The sequence below is a fragment of the Bufo gargarizans genome, chromosome 3, assembly GCF_014858855.1.
Source record: "Bufo gargarizans isolate SCDJY-AF-19 chromosome 3, ASM1485885v1, whole genome shotgun sequence".
In the NCBI taxonomy this organism is placed as follows: domain Eukaryota; kingdom Metazoa; phylum Chordata; class Amphibia; order Anura; family Bufonidae; genus Bufo; species Bufo gargarizans.
In genome coordinates this window covers 501,303,167-501,325,236 of record NC_058082.1, presented here as the reverse complement: position 1 = coordinate 501,325,236, position 22,070 = coordinate 501,303,167, and the positions used below count along the sequence as shown (strand labels likewise).

General features: G+C 43.0%; 1 protein-coding gene across 1 annotated transcript in view; it reads left to right on the top strand.

Moving 5' to 3' along the window:
- The first annotated feature begins 13,623 nt into the window (after positions 1–13,623).
- The window catches only part of RTN4RL1 (reticulon 4 receptor like 1), a 208,626-nt gene continuing 200,179 nt past the window's right edge, over positions 13,624–22,070 (top strand). Inside the window, exon 1 of the mRNA XM_044287018.1 lies at positions 13,624–14,107. Coding sequence (XP_044142953.1) covers positions 14,077–14,107 — 31 coding nt within the window. The 5' untranslated portion in view covers positions 13,624–14,076. The remainder of the gene's footprint in view (positions 14,108–22,070) is intronic.

The following is a 22,070-nucleotide window of genomic DNA, read 5'->3' as shown; positions in this document are numbered from 1 at the left end:
AAAAGGAGCTCAGTGTGGACCTGCGGCTGCGCATTGTGGCTGCTCACAAGTCAGGAAAAGGGCTACAAGGCCATTTCTAAATGTTTTCAAGTTCCAGTGGCTACAGTGCAAAGTATTATTAAAAAATACAAGATGTTCTGCACTGTGGAAAATCTCAGAGGACATGGTCGGAAGCCAAAAGTGACACCTGTGCTGGCCAGGAGGATAGTTAGAGAGGTGAAAAAAGAATCCAAGGATCACCACCAAGGCCATCCTGGTGAATCTGGGCTCTGCTGGTGGCAATGTCTCAAGACAGACAATCCAACGGAAACTGCACACTGCTGGGTTCCACGGATGCAGACCAAGGAGGACGCCACTTCTCCAAATAAGGCACACAAAAGCTTGCTTTGCAAAAGCTCATCTGGACAAAGAAGAAGACTTCTGGTCTTCTGTGTTATGGTCAGATGAAACAAAAATTTAATTGTTTGGTCACAATGATGTTTCCTTCATTTGGTGTTAAAAAGGAGAAGCCTTCAACCCAAAGAACACCATCCCCACTGTCAAACATGGTGGTGGGAACCTAATGCTTTGGAGGTGTTTTTCAGCCAATGGACCAGGGAACCTAATCACAGTAAATGGCACCATGAAAAAAGAGCAATACATGAGGATTCTCAATGACAACATCAGGCAGTCTGTAGAGAAACTTGGCCTTGGGCACCAGTAGACATTTCAGCATGACAATGACCCAAAACACACAGCAAAAGTGGTGAAGAAATGGTTAGCAGACAACAACATTAACGTTTTGGAGGGGGCCCAGCCAGAGTCCAGACTTGAATCCAATTGAGAATCTGTGGAGGGAGCTAAAGATCAGGGTGATGGCAAGAAGACCCTCCAACCTGAAAGATTTGGAGCTCATTGCTAAAGATGAATGGGCAAAAATACCTGTGGAGACATACAAAAAAGCTGGTCTGCAATTATAGGAAGAGTTTGATTTCTGTAATAACCAATAAAGGCATTTTTATTGATTATTGAGAAGGGTATGAATCATTTTGGACTGGACACTTTTTGCTCAAATGTAAATAAAAGCTGAGAAATGTTTTTTTCCCCACAATAATGCATCTTGTACATCGTCTTATTATCTTTTGGGAGACACCTATGTCATTTCCCGTAAAAAAAATTACTTGCTGGTTGAATAAAAGTAACTTTAAGTCAAAATTTGCCTGCGGTATGAAGAATTATGGGCAGCACTGTATGACGAATATTTGCCCAAATATTTGTGAAAAATCGCAAATTTGAATATAGCCCCTGCCGCTCATCACTAGAGAACACCTTGGCACCAACAATCTGGTTAAACAAATCAGGAATCAAAGGAAGGGAGTAAGGATCACAGACAGTAATCCGATTGAGTACACAGAAATCCAGACATAGCCGAAGACCTCAGTCTTTTTATTTTGTTAACAAAACGAACCCTGCTGCCACTGGAGACTTGGAAGGTCGTATGTGTCCCTTAGTCAAACTCTCAGCAATATATTCTCTCATGGCCAGTCTTTCAGGTCCAGAAAGGTTATACAGCCTAGAGTTGGGTAACTTAGCCCCGGGAATAAGGTTGATAGGACAATCATATTCCTGAAGCGGAGGTAAATCCTGACATCCACTCTTAGAAAATACATTGGCAAAATCTGATATAAAAGAAGGCAATGTCTTAATAGTTAAAACAGAAAAAGATGTATTCCGACAATTGTCTACGCAATAATCACCCCTATCCAGAATTTGTTTAGCCTGCCAATCAATGTTTGTATTGTGCTTGCTTAACCATGGTAAACCCAGAACTACCGGAGTGGGGAGACCCTCCAACATAAAGCACGAGATAAATTCCTGATGAAAGTCACCCATTCATAATCTGATATCATGTACAACTTGAGACAAACACTTCTGAGCTAAAGGTGCAGAATCAAAAGCAAAAATGGTAATGTTTTTCTCTAATGACAAACCGTGTTTACAAATGAACTGAGCATCAATGGGGTTCATCCCTGCCTCGCTGTTGATAAATACCTTAATCCCCACAGTCTTAGACTCTAGCACCACCTCGGCAGTCAGGAGAAATGGGGTACTACCGGTCAAAGACAAATGCATGTTCTCTGACTCTCCTCTCACCCCTCCAAGAGTCAGATGGGAATTTTTTTACGCTGAATGAATGGACATACATCGATAAAATGTCCCTTTTTTTAATCAGCAGATCCAGGAGTAGCTCCCCCTTATTGCATGGGTTCGTCCCCAGACATAATCCCAGGAATATCTTCACCCAAAGTGTCAGAGGAGGACAGTACATCATGTGATAGAATGTCCCAAGAGTGGGGGCCACCAGATCTCTCTCTCAGGCGTCTATCCATGCGTATGGCAAGAGACATAGCAGCCTCCAGAGACACAGGAGTTTCATGAAAGGCCAAAGCGACCTTCAGCCTCTCAAATAACCGCTGACAAAACTGGCTACGGAGATCCGGATCGTTTCACTCAGTATCTGTAGCCTACCTCCTAAACTTCGAGCAATAAATTTGTGCAGAACGATCTCCCTGACGGAGGCCACGCAGCTTGGTTTCGGCCAGGGAGGTCCGATCCGGGTCATCATAGATCAGACCCATGACTGGGCATCCCCCTTAAGCAAATAAATCACTACACCGACTCGCTGTTCCTCATCACCAGATGAGTGTGGATGTAGCCTAAAATATAGTTTACAGGCCTCTCTAAAAAAAATGAAATATCACGTCCCCCAGAGAATCTGTCCGGGAGAGCAATTTTAGGCTCCAGACAGGTCTAGTAACCACCACCACCAGGACCAACAGCCTGTGGTTAGAGTTCAGGGGACACCTGGATGTTCGGGTTCGATGGGTTCGGCTGAACTTCACAAAAAAGTTTTAGTTCGGGACCTGACCTTGACCCCAAACCCGAACCCCATTGAAGTCAATGGGGACACAAACTTTTGAGCACTAAAATAGCTGTAAAAATGTCATGGAAAGTGCTAGAGGGCTGCAAATGCCAGCAAAATGTGGTTAAGAGCATGGTACGTGCTTTGCAAACAAATGTGGATAGGGAAATGACTTTAACATAAAATACATAAAAATAAAAATAATAATATTGACCTAGGAGGACGAGGTCCATATGGTGTAGGAGGTTGAGGAGGTAGTGGATGTGGCGGTGTAGGTGGAAGCGGCGGTGGAGGAGGAGGAGGTAGCCTACACTGCTTTTTGGTTTTAAATTTATTTATAATTTTTTCATTAGGGTAAAAAACATTGGGAAATATAACCTGTCGTAACCCCCTCCAGTAGTGCTAAACATGTTCAGACAATACACTGGCTGCAGGGCAGGCCAGCACCTCCAAGGCATAAAGAGCAAGCTCAGGCCATGTGCCCAATTTAGAGACCCAGAAGTTGAAGGGGGCAGACCCATCATTCAGTACATGTAGGCGTGTGCACACATACTGCTCCACCATGTCACACGTCCCTGTGATGTCAACGATCCAATTGGATATCTTCTCTATCAACTTTCAATGTTTTTTTATGCACCTACCATGGTGATAACTGGTGGCGGGGAATCAGGGTTCCAGGTCAGAGAGGGATCCTGAGAAAGGGATACCACATCCAAGGGAGGTCAATGGATAAAATTAAATGTAATTGAGCGGAAATGTGGGACAAAGTGTTGAAGAATAAGCTTCCAAGTTAAGGAGGGGATTGCGGCAATTACCCACCGCTGAAGCGGGGAGGTAGTGACGATAAATAACAATACAGGATTCTTAAGATGCCCTGTTATTGGAATGATTAATAAAAAATTATAGGGAATGTCACTGGGGTATTTTGGTTTTGGAATGGAAACGTTAGCCAGGAGAGGCCCTGCTGCCGCTTTGTTGACTCTAGATAACTTCTGCCTGATCGCACGTCCCTGTGACGTCCATGATCCATTTGGATATCTTTTCTATCAACTTTCGATGTTCTTTTCTGAGTCTACCATGTTGATCGCGGTTATCGGCGAATCAGGGTTTCACGCCGGAGATGGAGAGTGAGAAAGAGAGACCTCATCCAAGGGAGGTCAATAGCTGCAATGGGATGAAGCAGAAATGTGGGACAAGTTATTAAAGCAAAAGGATCGAATGAAAGGGCCAATTAAAGATGAATTTTAAAAATTTAAGTCCCTGTCACCTATGCAGAGCAGGGGTTTTTCATCGCCAGAAATGGGTTAATGTTACCTACCAGTGGAACAGATTATTTTAAAAAAATTCGGTCCCTGTCACCTATGCAGAACAGGGGTCTATTCATGGCAAAAACTGTAAAATGTCAACCCAAGAATGTAACAGAAAAGTTTGTAAAATGTATTAACCTGTCTACTAGGTAGAGCAGGGGTCTATCACAGCCAAAAATTGTTTAATGTCACCCAAAAATGGAACAGAAAAATTACTGAAATGTATTAAGCTGTCTACTAGGTATGGCAGTGGTATATCACACCCAAAAATTGGTGAATTTTACCCAAAAATGTAACAGACAAATTAGTGATTTTTTTAACCTGTCTACTAGGTATAGCAGTGGTATATCACACCCAAAAATTGCAGAATTTAACCCTAAAATGTAACAGACAAATTAGTGAATTTTTCTTTTACCTGTCTACTAGGTAGAGCAGTGGTGTATCACACCCAAAAATTGGTGAATTTCAAATGAAAATTCAACAGACAAATTAGTGATTTTTCTTTACCTGTCTACTAGGTAGAGCATGGGTATATCAGACCCAAACATTGGTGAATTTCACACGAAAATTTAACAGACAAATTAGTGAATTTTTTTTAAATGTCTACTAGGTATAGCAGTGGTATATCACACCCAAAAATTTGTGAATTTCACCCAAAAATGTTACAGACAAATTAGTGAAATTCTTTAACCTGTCTACTAGGTAGAGCATGGTTATATTACACCCAAAAGATGGTGAATTTCACCCAAAAATTGGTGAATTTCATCCGAAAATGGAACAGACAAATTAGTGCATTTTTTACCCTGTCTACTAGGTATAGCAGTGGTATATCACACCCAAAAATTGGTGAATTTCACCCAAAAATGTAACAGACAAATTAGTGAATTTTTTTACCTGTCTACTAGGTAGAGCAGTGGTATATCACACCCAAAGATTGGTGAATTTCACCCAAAAATGTAACGGACAAATTAGTGATTTTTTTTTTACCTGTCTACTAGGTATAGCAGTGGTATATCACACCCAAAAATTGCAGAATTTCACCCTAAAATGTAACAGATAAATTAGTGATTTTTTTTTACATGTCTACTAGGTAGAGCAGTGGTGTATCACACCCAAAAACTGGTGAATTTCATCCAAAAATTCAACAGGCAAATTAGTGATTTTTAATTTTTTACCTGTCTACTAGGTAGAGCATGGGTATATCATAGACAAATTTGTGAATTTTTTCAACCCCCAAGGGCAAGGGGAGCATTGAAGACTGATTTTCTCCATTGATCCACTCATATGGGCTATGAAGAAGGGGTTATGCCTGGGTTCAGAACTGAACCTGTACAACCGCTTTAAATGGAGCTATGCTGCCATTCTGTTGCACAATTGGTGGCTGTTGCAAAGTCTGTGATGCTCTGGATCAGCACTGACACCCCTACATTCTTAAGTTGAGTGGGGCCTAACCTTTGGGACCCCCACTGATATTAAGAATCATTTAATGAGATGGAAATATCCCTTTAAAGTTGTCACCAGCTGGAGAGCAACTTGCGGGGAGCTCTAGAACCACATGGTTCTGAGCCACTGGTTACGGGAACACTGTGTCATGGATGTAGTAGGGGAGAAAACCAAAAGACAACAAGAAGGAAGGGGAAAGACACTAGGCCTCACCGCTAGGGAAGGAAAAGGGTCACCATCTATAAAACCCTGCTCCTGGCCCTAACTCCTATCCATATGGGCACCTCTCGATGGTAGAGATACCCATACACAGGAACCAAGAAAACCCTGGTGACCCTCGGATGCCCTAAAGGTAATGACAGGGCAGAGATAACCTATTCCTCCCCTTGTGAAGGAACCTGCATCTGGATAAGGCCTAGTAAAACTGGGGGGCGGGATACAAAACACAAGTGGAAGACTTAACTTCTGAGAATGATGGATGAACAGGACTTCAACAAGAACCACACTCCAGCTCTTCCAAAACCAAATGAAGCGATCCAGAGCATGGAATGATGGGCAAAGTCAGACTAAATAGGGAGAGGTAAAAGGTCACATGATCCACACTTGAACAGGAGGTGTGGACATACCAGCAACGCACAAAGTGAAACCAAAAGAGGCTGTCAGATCACTCATGTGCATTCAGTCTTTCAGACCTTCTAACACCTGTCACAGGTGTGACAGTACCCCCTTCTACTGGTGACCTCCGGGCACCCAGGACCGACCTTATCAGGATGAGCTCTGTGAAATGCTCTCACCAGACGACTAGCATTAACATCGGTCGCTGGAACCCACATTCTCTCCTCTGGTCCGTACCCTCTGCTATAAACGAGATACTGGAGAGATCTCCGGAGAACTCGGGAGTCCACAATCCGGCTGATCTGAAATTCTAAATTGACGTCCACATGACAGGAGCGGGTGGTAAGGAGGACGGATCAACAGCTTCGACACATTTCTTTCACAACGATTTATGAAATACGTTATGGATTTTCAAAGCCTGAGGAAGTTCAAGATGGAAGGCTACAGGATTAACAATGGACCAATAAATCTTGGGCCCAACTTCCAAGAAGGTACCTTAAGTTTACTGTTTCTTGTTGACAACCACACAGATTCACGCACTCTCAGGTCCGGACCACTCATATGTCTCCTGTCAGCCACATGCTTATACCTGTTGCCCATCTTTTTCAGGTTATTTTGGATTTTCATCCAAATAGAAGACAAAGAAGAGGAAAATCGTTCCTTCTCAGGAATGCCAGAATTTTGAGCACCAGAAAATGTACCAAACTGTGGATGGAACCCATATGCCCCAAAAAACTGAATTATCAGTGGATTCCTTTCTATGGTTATTTATAGCAAACTGAGCTAACGACAAAAATGAAGACCACTCCCCTTGATTCTCTGAAACAAAACATCTCAAATAATTCTCCAGATTCTGATTAGTGTGCTCCGTCTGTCCGTTCGACTGAGGATGAAAAGCCAAAGAGAAGGACAATTGTACACCCAGACGAGTACAGAACGCTTTCCAGAATCTCGAAACAAACTGAGTCCCTCTATCTGACACCACATCAGAGGGAATGCCATGTAGTTTCACAATGTTGTCGACAAACATCTGTGCAAGAGTTATAGCATTGGGTAGACTAGATAATGCAATAAAGTGTGCCAACCACCAGAATCATGTTTTTCCCCCAAGAATTCGGTAAATCTGTGATAAATTCCATGGACAAATGGGTCCAAGGTCTGGACGGGACAGGCAATGGAAGCAGAGATCCTGAAGGCCGAGTATGTTTCACCTTAGCACGTGCACAAGTACCACAGGCTGACACATAGTCCTCAGCACAATTACGCAACCCCGACACTCAGAATCTGTGAGAAATGAGATCGACAGTCGATCTGCTCCCAGGGTGCCCAGCAAGCACCGTACAGTGATGTTCCTCGAACACCTTGTGATTTAATTCCGAGGGAACAATTTCCCCGGAGGACAAGAAACCAGAGCATCCTCCTGTGCCTCCAACACCCTGGCCTCGAGATCTGGATCAAGAGAGGATATGACTAGCCCTTCAGATAAAATGGGACTAGGGTGACTAGACTCACCCCCCCTAGGAAAGATACATGACAAAGAATCCGCCTTGACGTTCTTAACCCCAGGGCAGTAAGTGACGATGAAGTTAAAGAGGACCTTTCACTAGAATAAAACATCTAAACTAACTATACAGACATGGAGAGCGGCGCCCAGGGATCTCCCTTCACTTACTGTTATACCTGGGCGCCGCTTCGTTCTCCCGGTATAGCCTCCGGTATCTTCATAGTTAGGCTCCACCCAGGGGAACCTGCCGGCGTCTCATTCTCCCATGCTGTAGCGCTGGCCAATCGCAGCGCTCAGCTCATAGCCTGAGAGGCTTTTTTTTCTCTCAGGCTATGAGCTGAGCGCTGCGATTGGCCAGCGCTACAGCATGGGAGAATGAGATGCCGGCAGGTTCCCCTGGGAGGAGCTTAACTATGAAGATACCGGAGGCTATACCGGGAGAACGGAGAGGCGCCCAGATATAACAGTAAGTGCAGGGAGATCCCTGAGCGCCGCTCTCCATGTCTGTATAGTTAGTTCAGATGTTTTATTCTAGTGAAAGGTCCTCTTTAAATCTGGTGAAAAACAATGACCATCTGGCCTGCCTTGGGTTCAGTCGCTTAGCCAACTCCAGGTAGGCCAAATTCTTGTGATGCGTAATTACCGTAATAGGATGAATTGCTCCTTCCCACCAATGCCGCCATTCCTGGAATGCCAACTTAATGGCCAGCAATTCCCTATTCCCCACATCATAATTCCTTTCAGCAGTCTAGAGTTTTTTTAGAGAAAAATGCACATGGGTGCCATTTAATGGATGAAGGTCCCTGCGACAAGATTGTTCCTACCTCTACTTCGGACGCATCAACCTCAACAATAAATGGCTGAGACACGTCCGATTGCACTGCAGAAAAGGCCTGTAATGTCGCATTAGACCAGATAGAAATATCAGCACCCTTCCTAGTCATGTCTGTTAAAGGTTTAACCACCGATGAATAGCTCAAGATAAATTTACGGTAGTAGTTGGTAAACACCAAAAACCGCATAAGTGCTTTCAGATTTTCGGATCGATCCCAGACCAACACGGCACGGACCTTCTCGGGATCCATACGAAAACCTGAGGATGAGAGCAGGTAACCCAGAATATGCACTTCCTGTACAGCAAATACACACTTTTCCATCTTAGCATACAACTTATTCTCTCTTAGGATCTGTAACACTTGTCTCACATGATCCTGATAAGTCTCCATATTAGGCGAATAAATTAGTATGTCATCAGTGCATACAATGATAAACCTCTCCACCAGATGATGAAAGATGTCATTGACAAAGTGTTGAAAAAACGCAGGAGCATTGGTTAACCCAAAGGGCATGACCAGGTTTTTAAAATGACCCTCACGGGTATTAAATGCGGTCTTCCACTCATCTCCTCCTTAAACCTTACAAGATTATATGCCCCCCTCACATCCAATTTAGAGAACACCTTGGCACCGACAAATTGATTAAACAAATTCGGAATCAAAGGAAGGGGGTAAGGATCATGGACGGTAATATGATAGAGCTCACGGAAGTCCAAATATGGCCTCAGGGTACCATCCTTTTTCTTTACAAAGAAAAACCCAGCAGCCACTGGAGACTTGGATAGTCTAATATGTCCTTTTGTCAAACTCTCGGTGATATACTCTTGCATGGCTTTTCTTTCAGGTTCCGAAAGACTATACAACCGAGATTTGGGCAATTTAGCTCCGGTAATAAGATTGACGGGACAGTCATACTCCCGGTGCGGTGGTAACTCCTGATTATCACTCTCAGAGAACACATCAGAAAATTTTGAAATGAACGAGGGTACAGTTTTTGTGGTAACGATAGAGAACGATGAATTAAGACAGTTGTCCATGCAAAAATCACTCCAATCGAGAATCTGTCTCGCTTGCCTAGTCGATGTTAGGGTTATGTTTGCTTAACCATAGTAGACCCAACACCAACGGAGCAGGCAGACCCTCCAACACATAACAGGAGATAGATTCCTGATGAAAATCACCCACTCTTAAATTAATGTCATTCACTACCTGCGACAGGCATTTTTGGGTTAGAGGTGCTGAGTCATTTGCAAGGACAGAAATACTTTTCTCTAATGCATTAGTAGTCAACCCGTCAATCCATCAATCAAGTTAACTCCTGTCCCACTGTTGATAAATGCTTTGATTTTCACAGTTTTGGACACTAGCACTATCGTGGCAGACAGGAGAAAAAGGGTACTACCAATAAAAGACAAAACTAGGTTTCCTTGCTCCTCACCCACACCACCAATAGTAATTTGGAGATTAAACGTCTTTTTTTTTTTTTTCACACCTTGATGCTGCAAGTACGGACAAATATTAACAAAATGTCCCTTCCTGCCACAACAAAAGCAGACTCCTTTCACATGACCTAAGCTTTTTCCAGTAGTTCCAGGAGTAGCTCCTCCTAACTGCATAGGCTCATCACAAGGTGCAACCACCAGTGTCTCTCCACCATAAGTCTCAAAGGAAGCAGTACCCTTGTTGGACAGTAGGTCCTGAAGGTGAGGACCCCTAGATCTCTCCCTCAGGAGTCTATCAAGACGTACAGTAAGGGACATAGCTGCTTCCAATGACTCAGGATTTTCATTAAAGGCCAATGTGTCCTGCAGTCTCTCATAGAGACCGACAAAATTGGCTACGGAGAGCAGGATCATTCCACTCTATATCGGTAGCCTATGTCCTAAATTCAGAGCAATAGGTCTCCGTGAAACGTTCTCCCTGCCGCAAACCCCGTAACTTGGTCTCAGCCTGAGAGATCCGATCTGGGTCATCGTACTTAAGACCCAAGGCTCTAAAGAATTCATCTACCGACCGGAGGGACGGTGATCTGGTCGGCAGAGAAAAAGCCCAAGATTGGGAGTCCTCTTTAAGCAACAAAATAATCATACCCACACGTTGACACTCATCCCCAGAAGAGTATGGACGCAGCCTAAAGTATAATTTACATGACTCCCTGAACCGGATAAAATTGTCACTACCCCCGGAAAACCTGTCCGGGAGAGCCACCTTCGGTTCAGGGCAGGCCTGGGACCCAACACCAGAACCAGCAGCCTGTGGACTCTAAATCTACAAGACTGTTGCGTGGAGATCTGCTACCCCAAAGTCAGATTCTGCAGCTGTTCGATCAGTGCAGACATAGAATCCATAGCTGCGCAGATCAGAACAAAAATGGTGGTATAGGCTCTGGATAAAGTCATGAATGTAGTAGGGGAGAAAACCAAAAGATAACAAAAAGGAGGGGGAAAGACACTAGGCCTCACCGCTAGATAAGGAAAAAGGTCACCACCTATAAAACCCTGCTCCTGGCCCTAACTCTTATCCGTATGGGCACCTCTCGTTGGTAGAGATGCCCATACACAGGAACCTAGAAAATCCTGGTGACCCTCAGACGCCCTAAAGGTAATGACAGGGTAAAGATAACCCGCTCCTTCCCTGGTGAAGGAACCAGCATCTCTCTGAGGCCTAGTAAACAACCAGGAAAGGAGGCGGGAATACAAAACACAACTTCTGAGGATGATGGATGAACAGGACTTCAACAAGAACCACACTCCAGCTCTTCCAAAACCAAATGAAGCTATCCAGAGCAAGGAGTGATGGGTAAAGTCAGACTAAATAGGGAGAGGTCACATGATCCACACCTGAACAGGAGGTGTGGACACACCAGCAACACACAAAGTGAAACTAAAAGAGGCTGTCGGATCACTCATGTGCAGTCAGTCTTTCAGACCTTCTAACACCTGTCACAGGTGTGACACACTGGTCAAAGTACAACTGAAAATGGGTGCAGCTGGGAGATGGTTGGCAGAGCATGTGCCCTAGATGCTAGGTGGCAGTATGTGGGCACCAAGACAGCTCTCTGCCTTGGCCAGGCTATTTAGGTACAGGATTAAGGCGGTAATGTAAGTAAAAGTCTAGATACTTCACTGGATGGAGATTGGCATCTTGCAGCTCATCCAGGGGCAATCACTTACATCTTGCATCTATGGCATCACCGGCTATACACTTCATCAGATCTGGTCCAAAAAACTAGTACCGGTCTGCCACCTTCTAGACTATATTTATTCAGTATGGCTTACTTTATTTAAAAAAACAATATAAATGGTATTGACAGAGGAGGTACAGAGTGGTACCTCACTTACTGCTTTACACCTCTGTAGAAGGTGATATAACATAGGATCGATTAAGAATTCTGTGTCTTCTTGTAGCTAGTATGGTCTTCAAAGCAGGAGAAGGTAACACAGAACTCGGGCGAAATACACACCAGCACTGGATTTTCTGTAGAGAAATGCCTTGTGGGCCTCTCTGGTATCCAAGTGGTTAACCGGGTTAAGCGTATAGCCATTGTTTCTCACATGGAGGTGCGGGGTGCAGAACAGTAAGGCGGATAAGTTGAGACATACAGAAGGAAGGAGGCAGAAGGGAGGGGGCACTGGCCTTTTCTCATGCTCTATCCTATTAGAGAGCATCAGGGAGACTGCTTGCTGGCTTGATGTCTCAGATCTGGGCTTGAGAAGTTGCTGCTGCTGCTGTGTGAGAAGAGGGCCTGGGGCATCATGCAGGGAGGCACATGGGTGCCTGGCACAGGCTGTCATGGCATGGGAGGGCAGGTACCTGCATTCAGTTTGGCATCCTCCCTTCTCCAGAGCAGTCACAGATTCGCTTGACTGAAACTCTCAGTAACAAAGCGGCAGGGGGAAGAGAGAGAGAAAAACACCTTAAGAGGCAGCAGCAGCATCACATGGCAGCGGAGAAAGCCTGCTCTGGGAATAAGATGGTATTTTTGAACTCTGCAAGCAAAAAGCGCTTTCATAAATTTTATATGGGAGGCGTTTTATGAGAGAGAGGAGAGGAAGACAGGAGCGAGAGAGAGGGGGGAGAGAGAGGAGGAGAGACAGCAGGGGAAGAAGAGCTAGAGTGCAATAGTTCGGAAAAGAAAGCAGGGGAATAAGTGCTAGAGTGCAATAGTCCTGGAGAGACAGCAGGGGAAGAAGAGCTAGAGTGCAATAGTTCTGGAGAGACAGCAGGGGATGAAGAGCTAGAGTGCAATAGTCCTGGAGAGACAGCAGGGGAAGAAGAGCTAGAGTGCAATAGTCCTGGAGAAACAGCAGGGGAAGAAGAGCTAGAGTGCAATAGTCCTGGAGAGACAGCAGGGGAAGAAGAGCTAGAGTGCAATAGTTCTGGAGAGACAGCAGGGGAAGAAGAGCTAGAGTGCAATAGTCCTGGAGAGACAGCAGGGGAAGAAGAGCTAGAGTGCAATAGTTCTGGAGAGACAGCAGGGGAAGAGGAGCTAGAGTGCATCGTTTTGGAGAAACAGCAGGGAAAGAAGAGCTAGAGTGCAATAGTTTTGGAGAGACAGCCAGGTATACAGAGAATATAATAGTTTTGGAGAGACAGCCAGGTATACAGAGAATATAATAGTTTTGGAGAGACAGCCAGGTATACAGAGTTAGTGTAATAGTTTTGGAGAGACAGCCAGGTATACAGAGTTAGTGTAATAGTTTTGGAGAGACGTTCTGGTATAGAGAGATAGAGGTGGGAAGTAAAAAGAGACAGAGTGGGTGAAAGACAGAGAGCAGAATAAAGTGATGATAGACAGCCGGGAAGTTAGATAGAGTTATAGAGACAGACAGGTATACAGAACTAGAGTGTAACAGTCCTAGAGAGACAGCCAGGCATAGAGGGATAGAGGTGGGAAGAGACAGAGTGGGTGAAGGATGGAGAGCAGAGTGCTGTGATGATGGTGAGACAGCCAGGTATGAGGAGATAAAGGGAGAAAGGTAAAGAAGGGGGAGGAGGAGAGTGGCAGAGGGAAGGCTGAGCGCAGACTGCCACACTACACCCAGAGAGCGGGAAGGGAGGCTCTGTCTCTTGTCATCTCTGCCTGTCTCTGGCAGTCTCTCAGCCCTGGCACAGTTACTGGTGACAAGGGGCTCAATGACTCTCCTTAGACTCCTTTCCCCCAACACTAAGGGGGTGGAGAGGTGTGAACAGTTCTCAGCCAAAAAAGGGGGCGTCTTCCCCCCCTAAATACCCAGAGGAGAGAGAAAACTGGGAGAAAGAGAAGCAGAAGGCAGGACAGTGAGGCGCAGCAGCCTCGGAGGAGGCACAGCCGCGGACCGCAGTTGTCCCTGGCTCCCCGGATTGATTGTCTCTTCGGCGGGACCCTGAGCAGAAGGCACCACCTGGCAGGGGAAGGCTCCGTCTCTTGCCTGTCGGATTAAGCTGCTGTCTCTTAGGAGTGGTCGCCGGAGCCCGAGTGCCCCGGAGATGCGCACAGGTGGCATCATGCAGCGCTCAGGTAGGACCCCAGCACGCCTGGCAGCTTCAGACTTTACTTCATAGGTTTTCTGGTGGCTCCACTTACATCACACATAGGTATAAATGCTATAGGCACCTGCCTATATGTACTACAGGTACCTGTCACATATAAGTGCTATAAGTACCTGTCATACATACAAGTGCTTTAAGTACCTGTCAGACATATAAGTGCTATAAATACCTGTCATACATATAAGTACCTGTCATACATACCAGTGCTATAAGTACCGGTCATACATATAAATGCAATAGATACCTGCATACATATACGTGCTATAAGTACTTGTCATACATATAAATGCTATAGATACCTGTCATACATATAGATGTTATACATACTTGTAGTACATATACGTGCTATAAGTACTTGTCATACATATAAATGCTATAGATACCTGTCATACATATAGATGTTATACATACTTGTAGTACATATACGTGCTATAAGTACCTGTCATACATTTAATTACTATAAGTACCTGTCATACATATAAGTACTATAGAAACCTGTCATACATATGCATGCTATATATACTTATAATACATATAAGTGCTATAGATACCTGTCACATATAAGTATTATAGATACCTGTCACATATAAGTACTATAGATACCTGTCACATATATAAAAGTGCTATAGATACCTGCCATACAAATATATAAGTGCTATAGACACTTGTCACATATAAGTGCTATAGATACCTGTCACATATAAGTGCTATAGATACCTGTCATACATATACATGCTATACATACTTGTAATATATATAAAAGTGCTATAGATACCTGTCATACATATACATGCTATACATACTTGTAATATATATAAAAGTGCTATAGATACCTGTCATACATATACATGCTATACATACTTGTAATATATATAAAAGTGCTATAGATACCTGTCATACATATACATGCTATACATACTTGTAATATATATAAATGCTATATATACCTATCACATTGAAGTGCTATAAGTACCTGTCATACATATTACAATACATACCTGTCTTACATATAAGTACTATATGTACATGTCATACATATAAGTGCTATAGATACCTGATCTATATATATATATATATATCCAATAAATACCTGTCTATAGGCACCGGTCACATATAAATACTAAAGATACTTGTCATACATATAAGTACTATGGATACCTGTCACATATAAATGCTATATATACCTGTCACACACACACACACATATATATATATATATATATATGTACTATAGATACCTGTCATACATATGAGTGCTTTAGATCCCTGCATATATGTGTTATAGGTACTAGAGTTGTATATTATACACACATATGTATAGGTAACTGTTACTATGTTACACACAGCACACATACCTGCACAGGTGCTATTGGTACCAAGGTTATACATATTAAGCTAGGTGCCAGGATTACATGGTGTAGATGTATGGGTATAAGTGATGTAGGTGTCCATGTTACATGCAGAGGTACTCTAGAAGTGCTATATCTGACAGTGTTACATTGTATAGACACACAAGTATAAGCGCTATAGGTGCCAGTGTTACATGGATATAAGTGCTATAGGTGCCAGTGTTACATGGATATAAGTGCTATAGGTGCCAGTGTTACATGGATATAAGTGCTATAGGTGCCAGTGTTACATGGATATAAGTGCTATAGGTGCCAGTGTTACATGGATATAAGTGCTATAGGTGCCAGTGTTACATGGATATAAGTGCTATAGGTGCCAGTGTTACGTGCATATATTATTGCTTTAGGTGCCAGTGTTGCAAACATATTGTGAGTTTTTACCAGCACAGTCTCATCCACTTACCACACATGTGGCACTGGTGCCAGTCTTACATATTATACACACATATGTGGCAGTGCACCGATCTGTCATACATATGTGCAGTAGGCACCAGCCTGGCATCTTCTCCAGACATCACACATATGTATTGTACTTCCTTTATAGCCTGCACTGAACCAAGCTGCACTAATGCTGAATAATTCATGTAGCCCAGAAATATCTTCACATTTTTAGAACCAGGAAGGGATGGATTGTGTGGCCCCTGTGGCCCTAGCAGCTCTTTACAGCAGAAACTCTAACTCCTGTGTTTCGGTGTTAACCCACTGTGTGCCAGAAGTGTCTGAATTTCTTAGGGATTCAGAGCCCCGTGTGAAAGTGAAGAGGCCAGGCAGGGATAATTAACACCTTCCTGCTGTTTCAAAGTCCAGGATCATTCAGATCATTGAGAGGCTCAGCTCTAGTTGACTGGTTGACTTCTCATCACCCATGCAGAACAGCAGGGGGTGTCATTAGAAGGGGTTCTGTCGTGTAGACAGATTTGGATAGGTTATAGCTGAACTCTATGTGTATAGATGACAGCTATAGATAGATGTGAGATAGACAGAAAGCTAGATAGATAGATGTAGACAGACGTATAGACCACATAATGCTGCGATACGTTCAGAAGACTGCACTGTATGGATTCATAAGGACATGATATTTTGGATACAATGGGCTTATTCGGTCCAGATATTTTAGGTGCATGTCCAGATGGTTTGACAGTTCTCTGTACCTTCCTCCTGCCCTCATTATTCTCTTCTTCTAATAGAAGGTGTCACCTTTGCTCTTGACTAGACCAAATGACCTGTGCTGTGCCCCTTTTCCAGCTGTGTCCTATCTGCTATTGGACGTGTATAATCTCCGTGGACAGTCATTTGTGCTGTTGTATTTGGCTGGACACCTGCAGGAGCTTCACATTGTAAAGTCTCATTTTAAATGTAAAGAGCTTCAGGAATGTGTATGTAAATGGTTCTGGAGGTTCTCAGGACTGAGGACATGTGAAATAAAGTGGGGATGGTGGGGGGGAATCAAACATTTATCTGGACTTCTTTTCAGTAATCCCATAGAAGAACATCAAGTACCTTCTAGGTAATCTGAAATGGCCACTCAAAGAGCAAAACATAGATAGCATTCAACTGCACAGCAAGTGTAGTTAGAGTAGGTTGAGGGTCCCTTTAAGGTGCGTTGGAAAAAAAACTCAAGATGTCAACTGTTACTACTACTAACCAAAGTCTTCCCATTCAATAGCTCTCAGAGAGCCAGTACCTCACTGATAGTGGAGCAGGAAACCTATAGCTCTATCGTAACACTTGTATAAATAAAGAGATAGATAGATAGATAGATAGACAGCCATTTCTGCGTGAAATGTAGTTCTGGTGTGTACACAGACATAAAACGCGTTGGTTGTATTATCCCAGGCCAGTTTTTGAAGTCTGTGCCTATGTGCAATGCAGAGATGTTGTGGTGTCTTGCAGACTGATCAATAATTCATAAAGAATTAGGGTTATACTGCTTGAATAATCAGCTTCTTTTATGTTAGCGTCCTGGGAAGTCTGGCGATGCCTCCTCGCACATAACTCCAGGACACTTAACAGCTGGTCCCGGTGTGTTGTGATGGTGACCACGTCGGGGTGGCAGTTGGTCACAACTGGGCGGTGCGACCAGACTGTAGATAAACACATTATCCTTGCATAAAAAAAAAAAAAAAGTCTAATAGAGGAAAACAGATGGTGATGTAATTCCCTCAGGGAGCAGGGACATTACAGATTAGCGTGGATCACATCAGCAGGTTATTAAAGGTGTGAGAGACGTGAAGGAAAGGACTGGGAAGTGGGTATGAAGCAAGTGTCTGAAGTGATTTTTCCAAACCATCTCCCGAGGAAAACTCAGTCAGTCCTGGTTTGTGTAAAAAGCGCTGTATTAACCCTGAGATAACCAGCAGCAGGGGAATTACGTCTGTACATCCAGGCAGTGATGGCGTTAACAGGCTTGACTTCAGACCTCATGTGTTGTGCTTCGTAGGGTGCATTTATAGCTTAAAGTATGGGCTTCCTAAAAAACAATATGCTCCATAAGTTTGACGAAGCAAGCATCTCAGCGTATGAATCTGTGCAGGGAGAGCCACAATGCCCCGCAGGACGCACTTCTCACGCTCATCTTGTCAAGAAAAGCTACAGCTGTGGCTTCATATGGACTTTTACCCCCTAGGAATTCTCATTTCTGCTATTTACTGGCACCCAACAGGATTGAACAGGTCATTCCCCTTTGACTTGCAGTCAAGGTGACAGGTTACTGGAAAAATAATTTGACTCACAGATGAGGAGAGGACAATGATATGGTGAAGTTTAACCATAGTAGTTCTTTGACTTCCTACAAACTACAGGTTCAGTCTGTCATCATGACCAGATGGCCCTGGTTGCCCCGTGCCTTTGTACATATACGCTGACCCTGGCCCATATTGACTCCATCACTACAAGAAGACTAGAAGCCTAATGTGCTAATCAACAGAGATCTCCACTCTCGGTTTGATGCTCTCCCTCTGCTTGTCCTTGAAGGGTGTTCAAGGGCATAAAGCAGCCAGAAAAGTGAACCCTTGGAGGCCTCCATTAATGGGAACATTGATTCTTTAAAGCCTTTCAGTCTTAACAAATGCTTTATATACGATGCCATATTTTTATGCAGAACATTAACTACGGCTTTTTAAGGGATCCACCAAGGTGCTTATGCTACTGCAATGATTTCTTCTCTCATGCAGCTCCCCCTCCCCAGTAACTAAGTCTATTCATATGTGAAATTGATAAAGAAAATGGACTAGGCAAAGGATCAAACCATTCGTCAAGTTTTCTGACATGTAACCAAAATACAAAGCTGAACTAAATTCATGATGAGGTGCATAGTGTGATCCAACCAAGATTTTGACCTCTAAAATCGTAGGGGGGGATTGGTTTTACAGTAATATTCATATGTAAAGCTCATGCGTACATTATATAATATATATATATATATATATATAGGCAGGGCCGCAACTACTTCCCATTTAATAAGTAATAGAGCGAAACTTTGAAAATTAACCTCCTCATTGTTTCGCCAATGGGTGAACTTCCTCCACAGAAGACGATGGAGGCTGAAATATTCATCCATAGTCCAACATTTCAGCTTACATTGTTTGAAATGGGAAAAATAATGCTTTGTAATGGGAAATTCTCCTGTGGGTGAAACTGAATTTTGAAAGTTTTACACGTCTCTTTTTATGAATTAATATTAATCAGTGCATTTTTTAAAATTTCATCTGGTATGGATCTACTGTACATTGTATATCAAACTAAAGATACAAGTCTCTACTTTATATTACAAGAGAGCGTCACTATGCTTGATGCATGTTATGTCACTGTACACTCAAGATGAGTTATGGATTCCTAGTGGTATCGGAGATAGATGGGAAATAAAATGATGCAAGGTATTATGTAAAAATGTCTATGGTCTTCATATTCATGGCTTCACAACATAATGTAAGCTATGAGTATGTGTCATCTATCTGTCTATCTATATTTATCTATCTATTTATCCATCTACTCATCCAATATCTATCTATCTATCTATCTATCTATCTATCTATCTATCTATCTATCTATCATCCAACTAATTAATCTATAATATGGTGGCTTTTATGTGCCTACTTAAAAAACTTACAAAAATAAATACACTTTGAAATTAAAAAGGGCTTAATAAAATGAATGGCAGGTGTGAAAGAGATAAAAACAAATGAAAATAATTCTTTAAATATATAAACAGTGAAGGCCAGTTCGCATTGTTTGCCCGCGAACATATGCGGGCTGCCATCCTTTTTCACAAGTCCGGAAAGGCACAGGTAAGCCCTTACCTGTGCCGCTAGCCGGTCTGAAAACAAATGCGGTCAGCGGGAGCAGGCAGTTCCGAGAACAGCCACCGAGGGCCTTCATTGGGCTGTTCTCGGAACTGCCTGCTCCCGGTGACCGCATTTGTTTTCAGACCTGCTCGCGGCACAGGTAAGGGCTTACCTGTGCCTCGCCGGACTTGTGAAAAAAGATGGCAGCCCGCATATGTTCAAGGGCGAACAATGCGAACTGGTCATAACTGTATATAAATGCTAAAAAACCAAGGTCACAGCAGGTAGGTGCCCTAAATAATGGTAACAGGTGGTTGGTCACTGAGGATCAGGAAAAGACAGAGCTACTAAATGTGGTTTTTAGATCTGGTTATACAAAGGAAGAGAAAGGAGCTGATGTAGGTGGTGCCAGGGCTGTAAGTACACGTGGTTATACACTCAAAATCATAAGTGATAACCAGCCAAGAACAGAAGTTGTCAGACTAACAATATTTGTTTTTATGAGGAGGTGAGTAGAAGCCTGGACAGAGGGGCGGCTGTGGATGTAGTGTTTCTGGATTTTGCAACGTACTGTATTTGATATTGTCCCTCATAAACGTTTAATAGGTAAAGTAAGGTCTATAGGCTTGGAGAGTATAGTTTGTAATTGGATTGAAAACTGGCTGAAGAACCGTGTCCAGAGAGTTGTGGTCAATAATTCCCATTCCGAATGGTCCCAGGTTTTAAGTGGTGTACCCCAAGGTTCAGTGCTGGATCCTCTATTATTTATGAAATTGAGGATGGGATTAATTGCACCATTTCTATTTTTGAAGTTGACACTAAGTTGTGTAGTACTGTGCAGTCTATGGAAGATGACCATAAACTACAAGCTGGGAATCTCTGAGTGTTTGGGCACTCACTTGGCAAATGAGGTTCAATGTGGATTAATGTAACATTATGGGTAGTAATATTCTACGTGCATTATATGCCCTTGGTGGGAAAACACTGGGAGAGTGACTTGTAGAGAAAGATTTGGGTGTTTTTGTTAATCATAGACAAAATAACAGCGTACAATGTCAATCAGCTGCTTCTAAGGCTAGCAGGTTATTCATTTGTCATGGACTCACAGGACAGGGATGTAGTATTACCACTTGAGAAAGCTTTGGTGCAGCCTCATCTGGAATCTACAGTTCAGTTCTGGGCACCGGTTCATAGAAAGAATGCCTGGAGCTGGAAAATATACAAAGGAAAGCAACTTAACTGATAAGGGACATGGAGGGTCTTAGTTATCAGGAAAGATTAAAAGAATTACATTTATTTAGTCTTAAGAAGAGACGTCTAATGAGGGGAGGGGGGGCGACATGGTTAACCTATACAAGTATATAAATCAGCCATACAAAAAATATGATGAAAAGCTGTTCCATGTAAAATACCCTCAAAAGGCAAGGGGGCAGTGTCTACGTCTGGAGAAGAAAAAGTTTAGTCTCCACCATACGAAATGTGAATCTGTGGAATAGTCACCTCATGGTCATGGACATGGTCACAGCAGCTACAGGGGGCAGTTTAAAAAAAAAAAAAAAAAGCTTAGCTGAATTACTAGAAGTCAATAACATTAATGATTATGCAAATGTGTAGAAGTCTGGTTCTCACTCCCCTTCCCTAATTCCTATACTCACCGATCCCTTGGTTGAACTTGATAGACTTTTTTTTCAACCATACAGTGTATTATATCTTTGTGCATCTTATTCCTTTCCATTTTAGAGAAAATCATCAAAGGCTAAAATGGTTGTTATTAAAGGCTAAATTGACTGATTGCCTAATACCGTTTACTTGCACATTTTTTTCCCTCAAATCCCATGTGCCTTGAGTAATTAAATGTCGTGTTGAGTGTTGCTAGGAGCAGGGCAGGATAAACAGGTTAGCACTTTACTATAGATTTCAGTTTGGAAATCTATGCAGATTGACAGCACTGGAACATTAAAAGTTAATTTGCATGACGTTAGTGGTTACAGGCAAAGCACCGGGTATCCATAGATTTCCTTAGTTACATGTCTGTTTTTCCTAGCATATGAGCACAGTCTTTAGAGCGGTCCTGCTGCTTAATTCTCTGCCTGTATGGAGTATTCAGGTCTTATTACAGTATCTCTCCCAAGACCGAAAACAACGTGAGCCATATAATGCATTCATCTGCTTGTCCTTCCGTCTCTTACATGGGCTAATAAAATTATCACATCATGATTCATTTTAAAGGAGGGGGGTG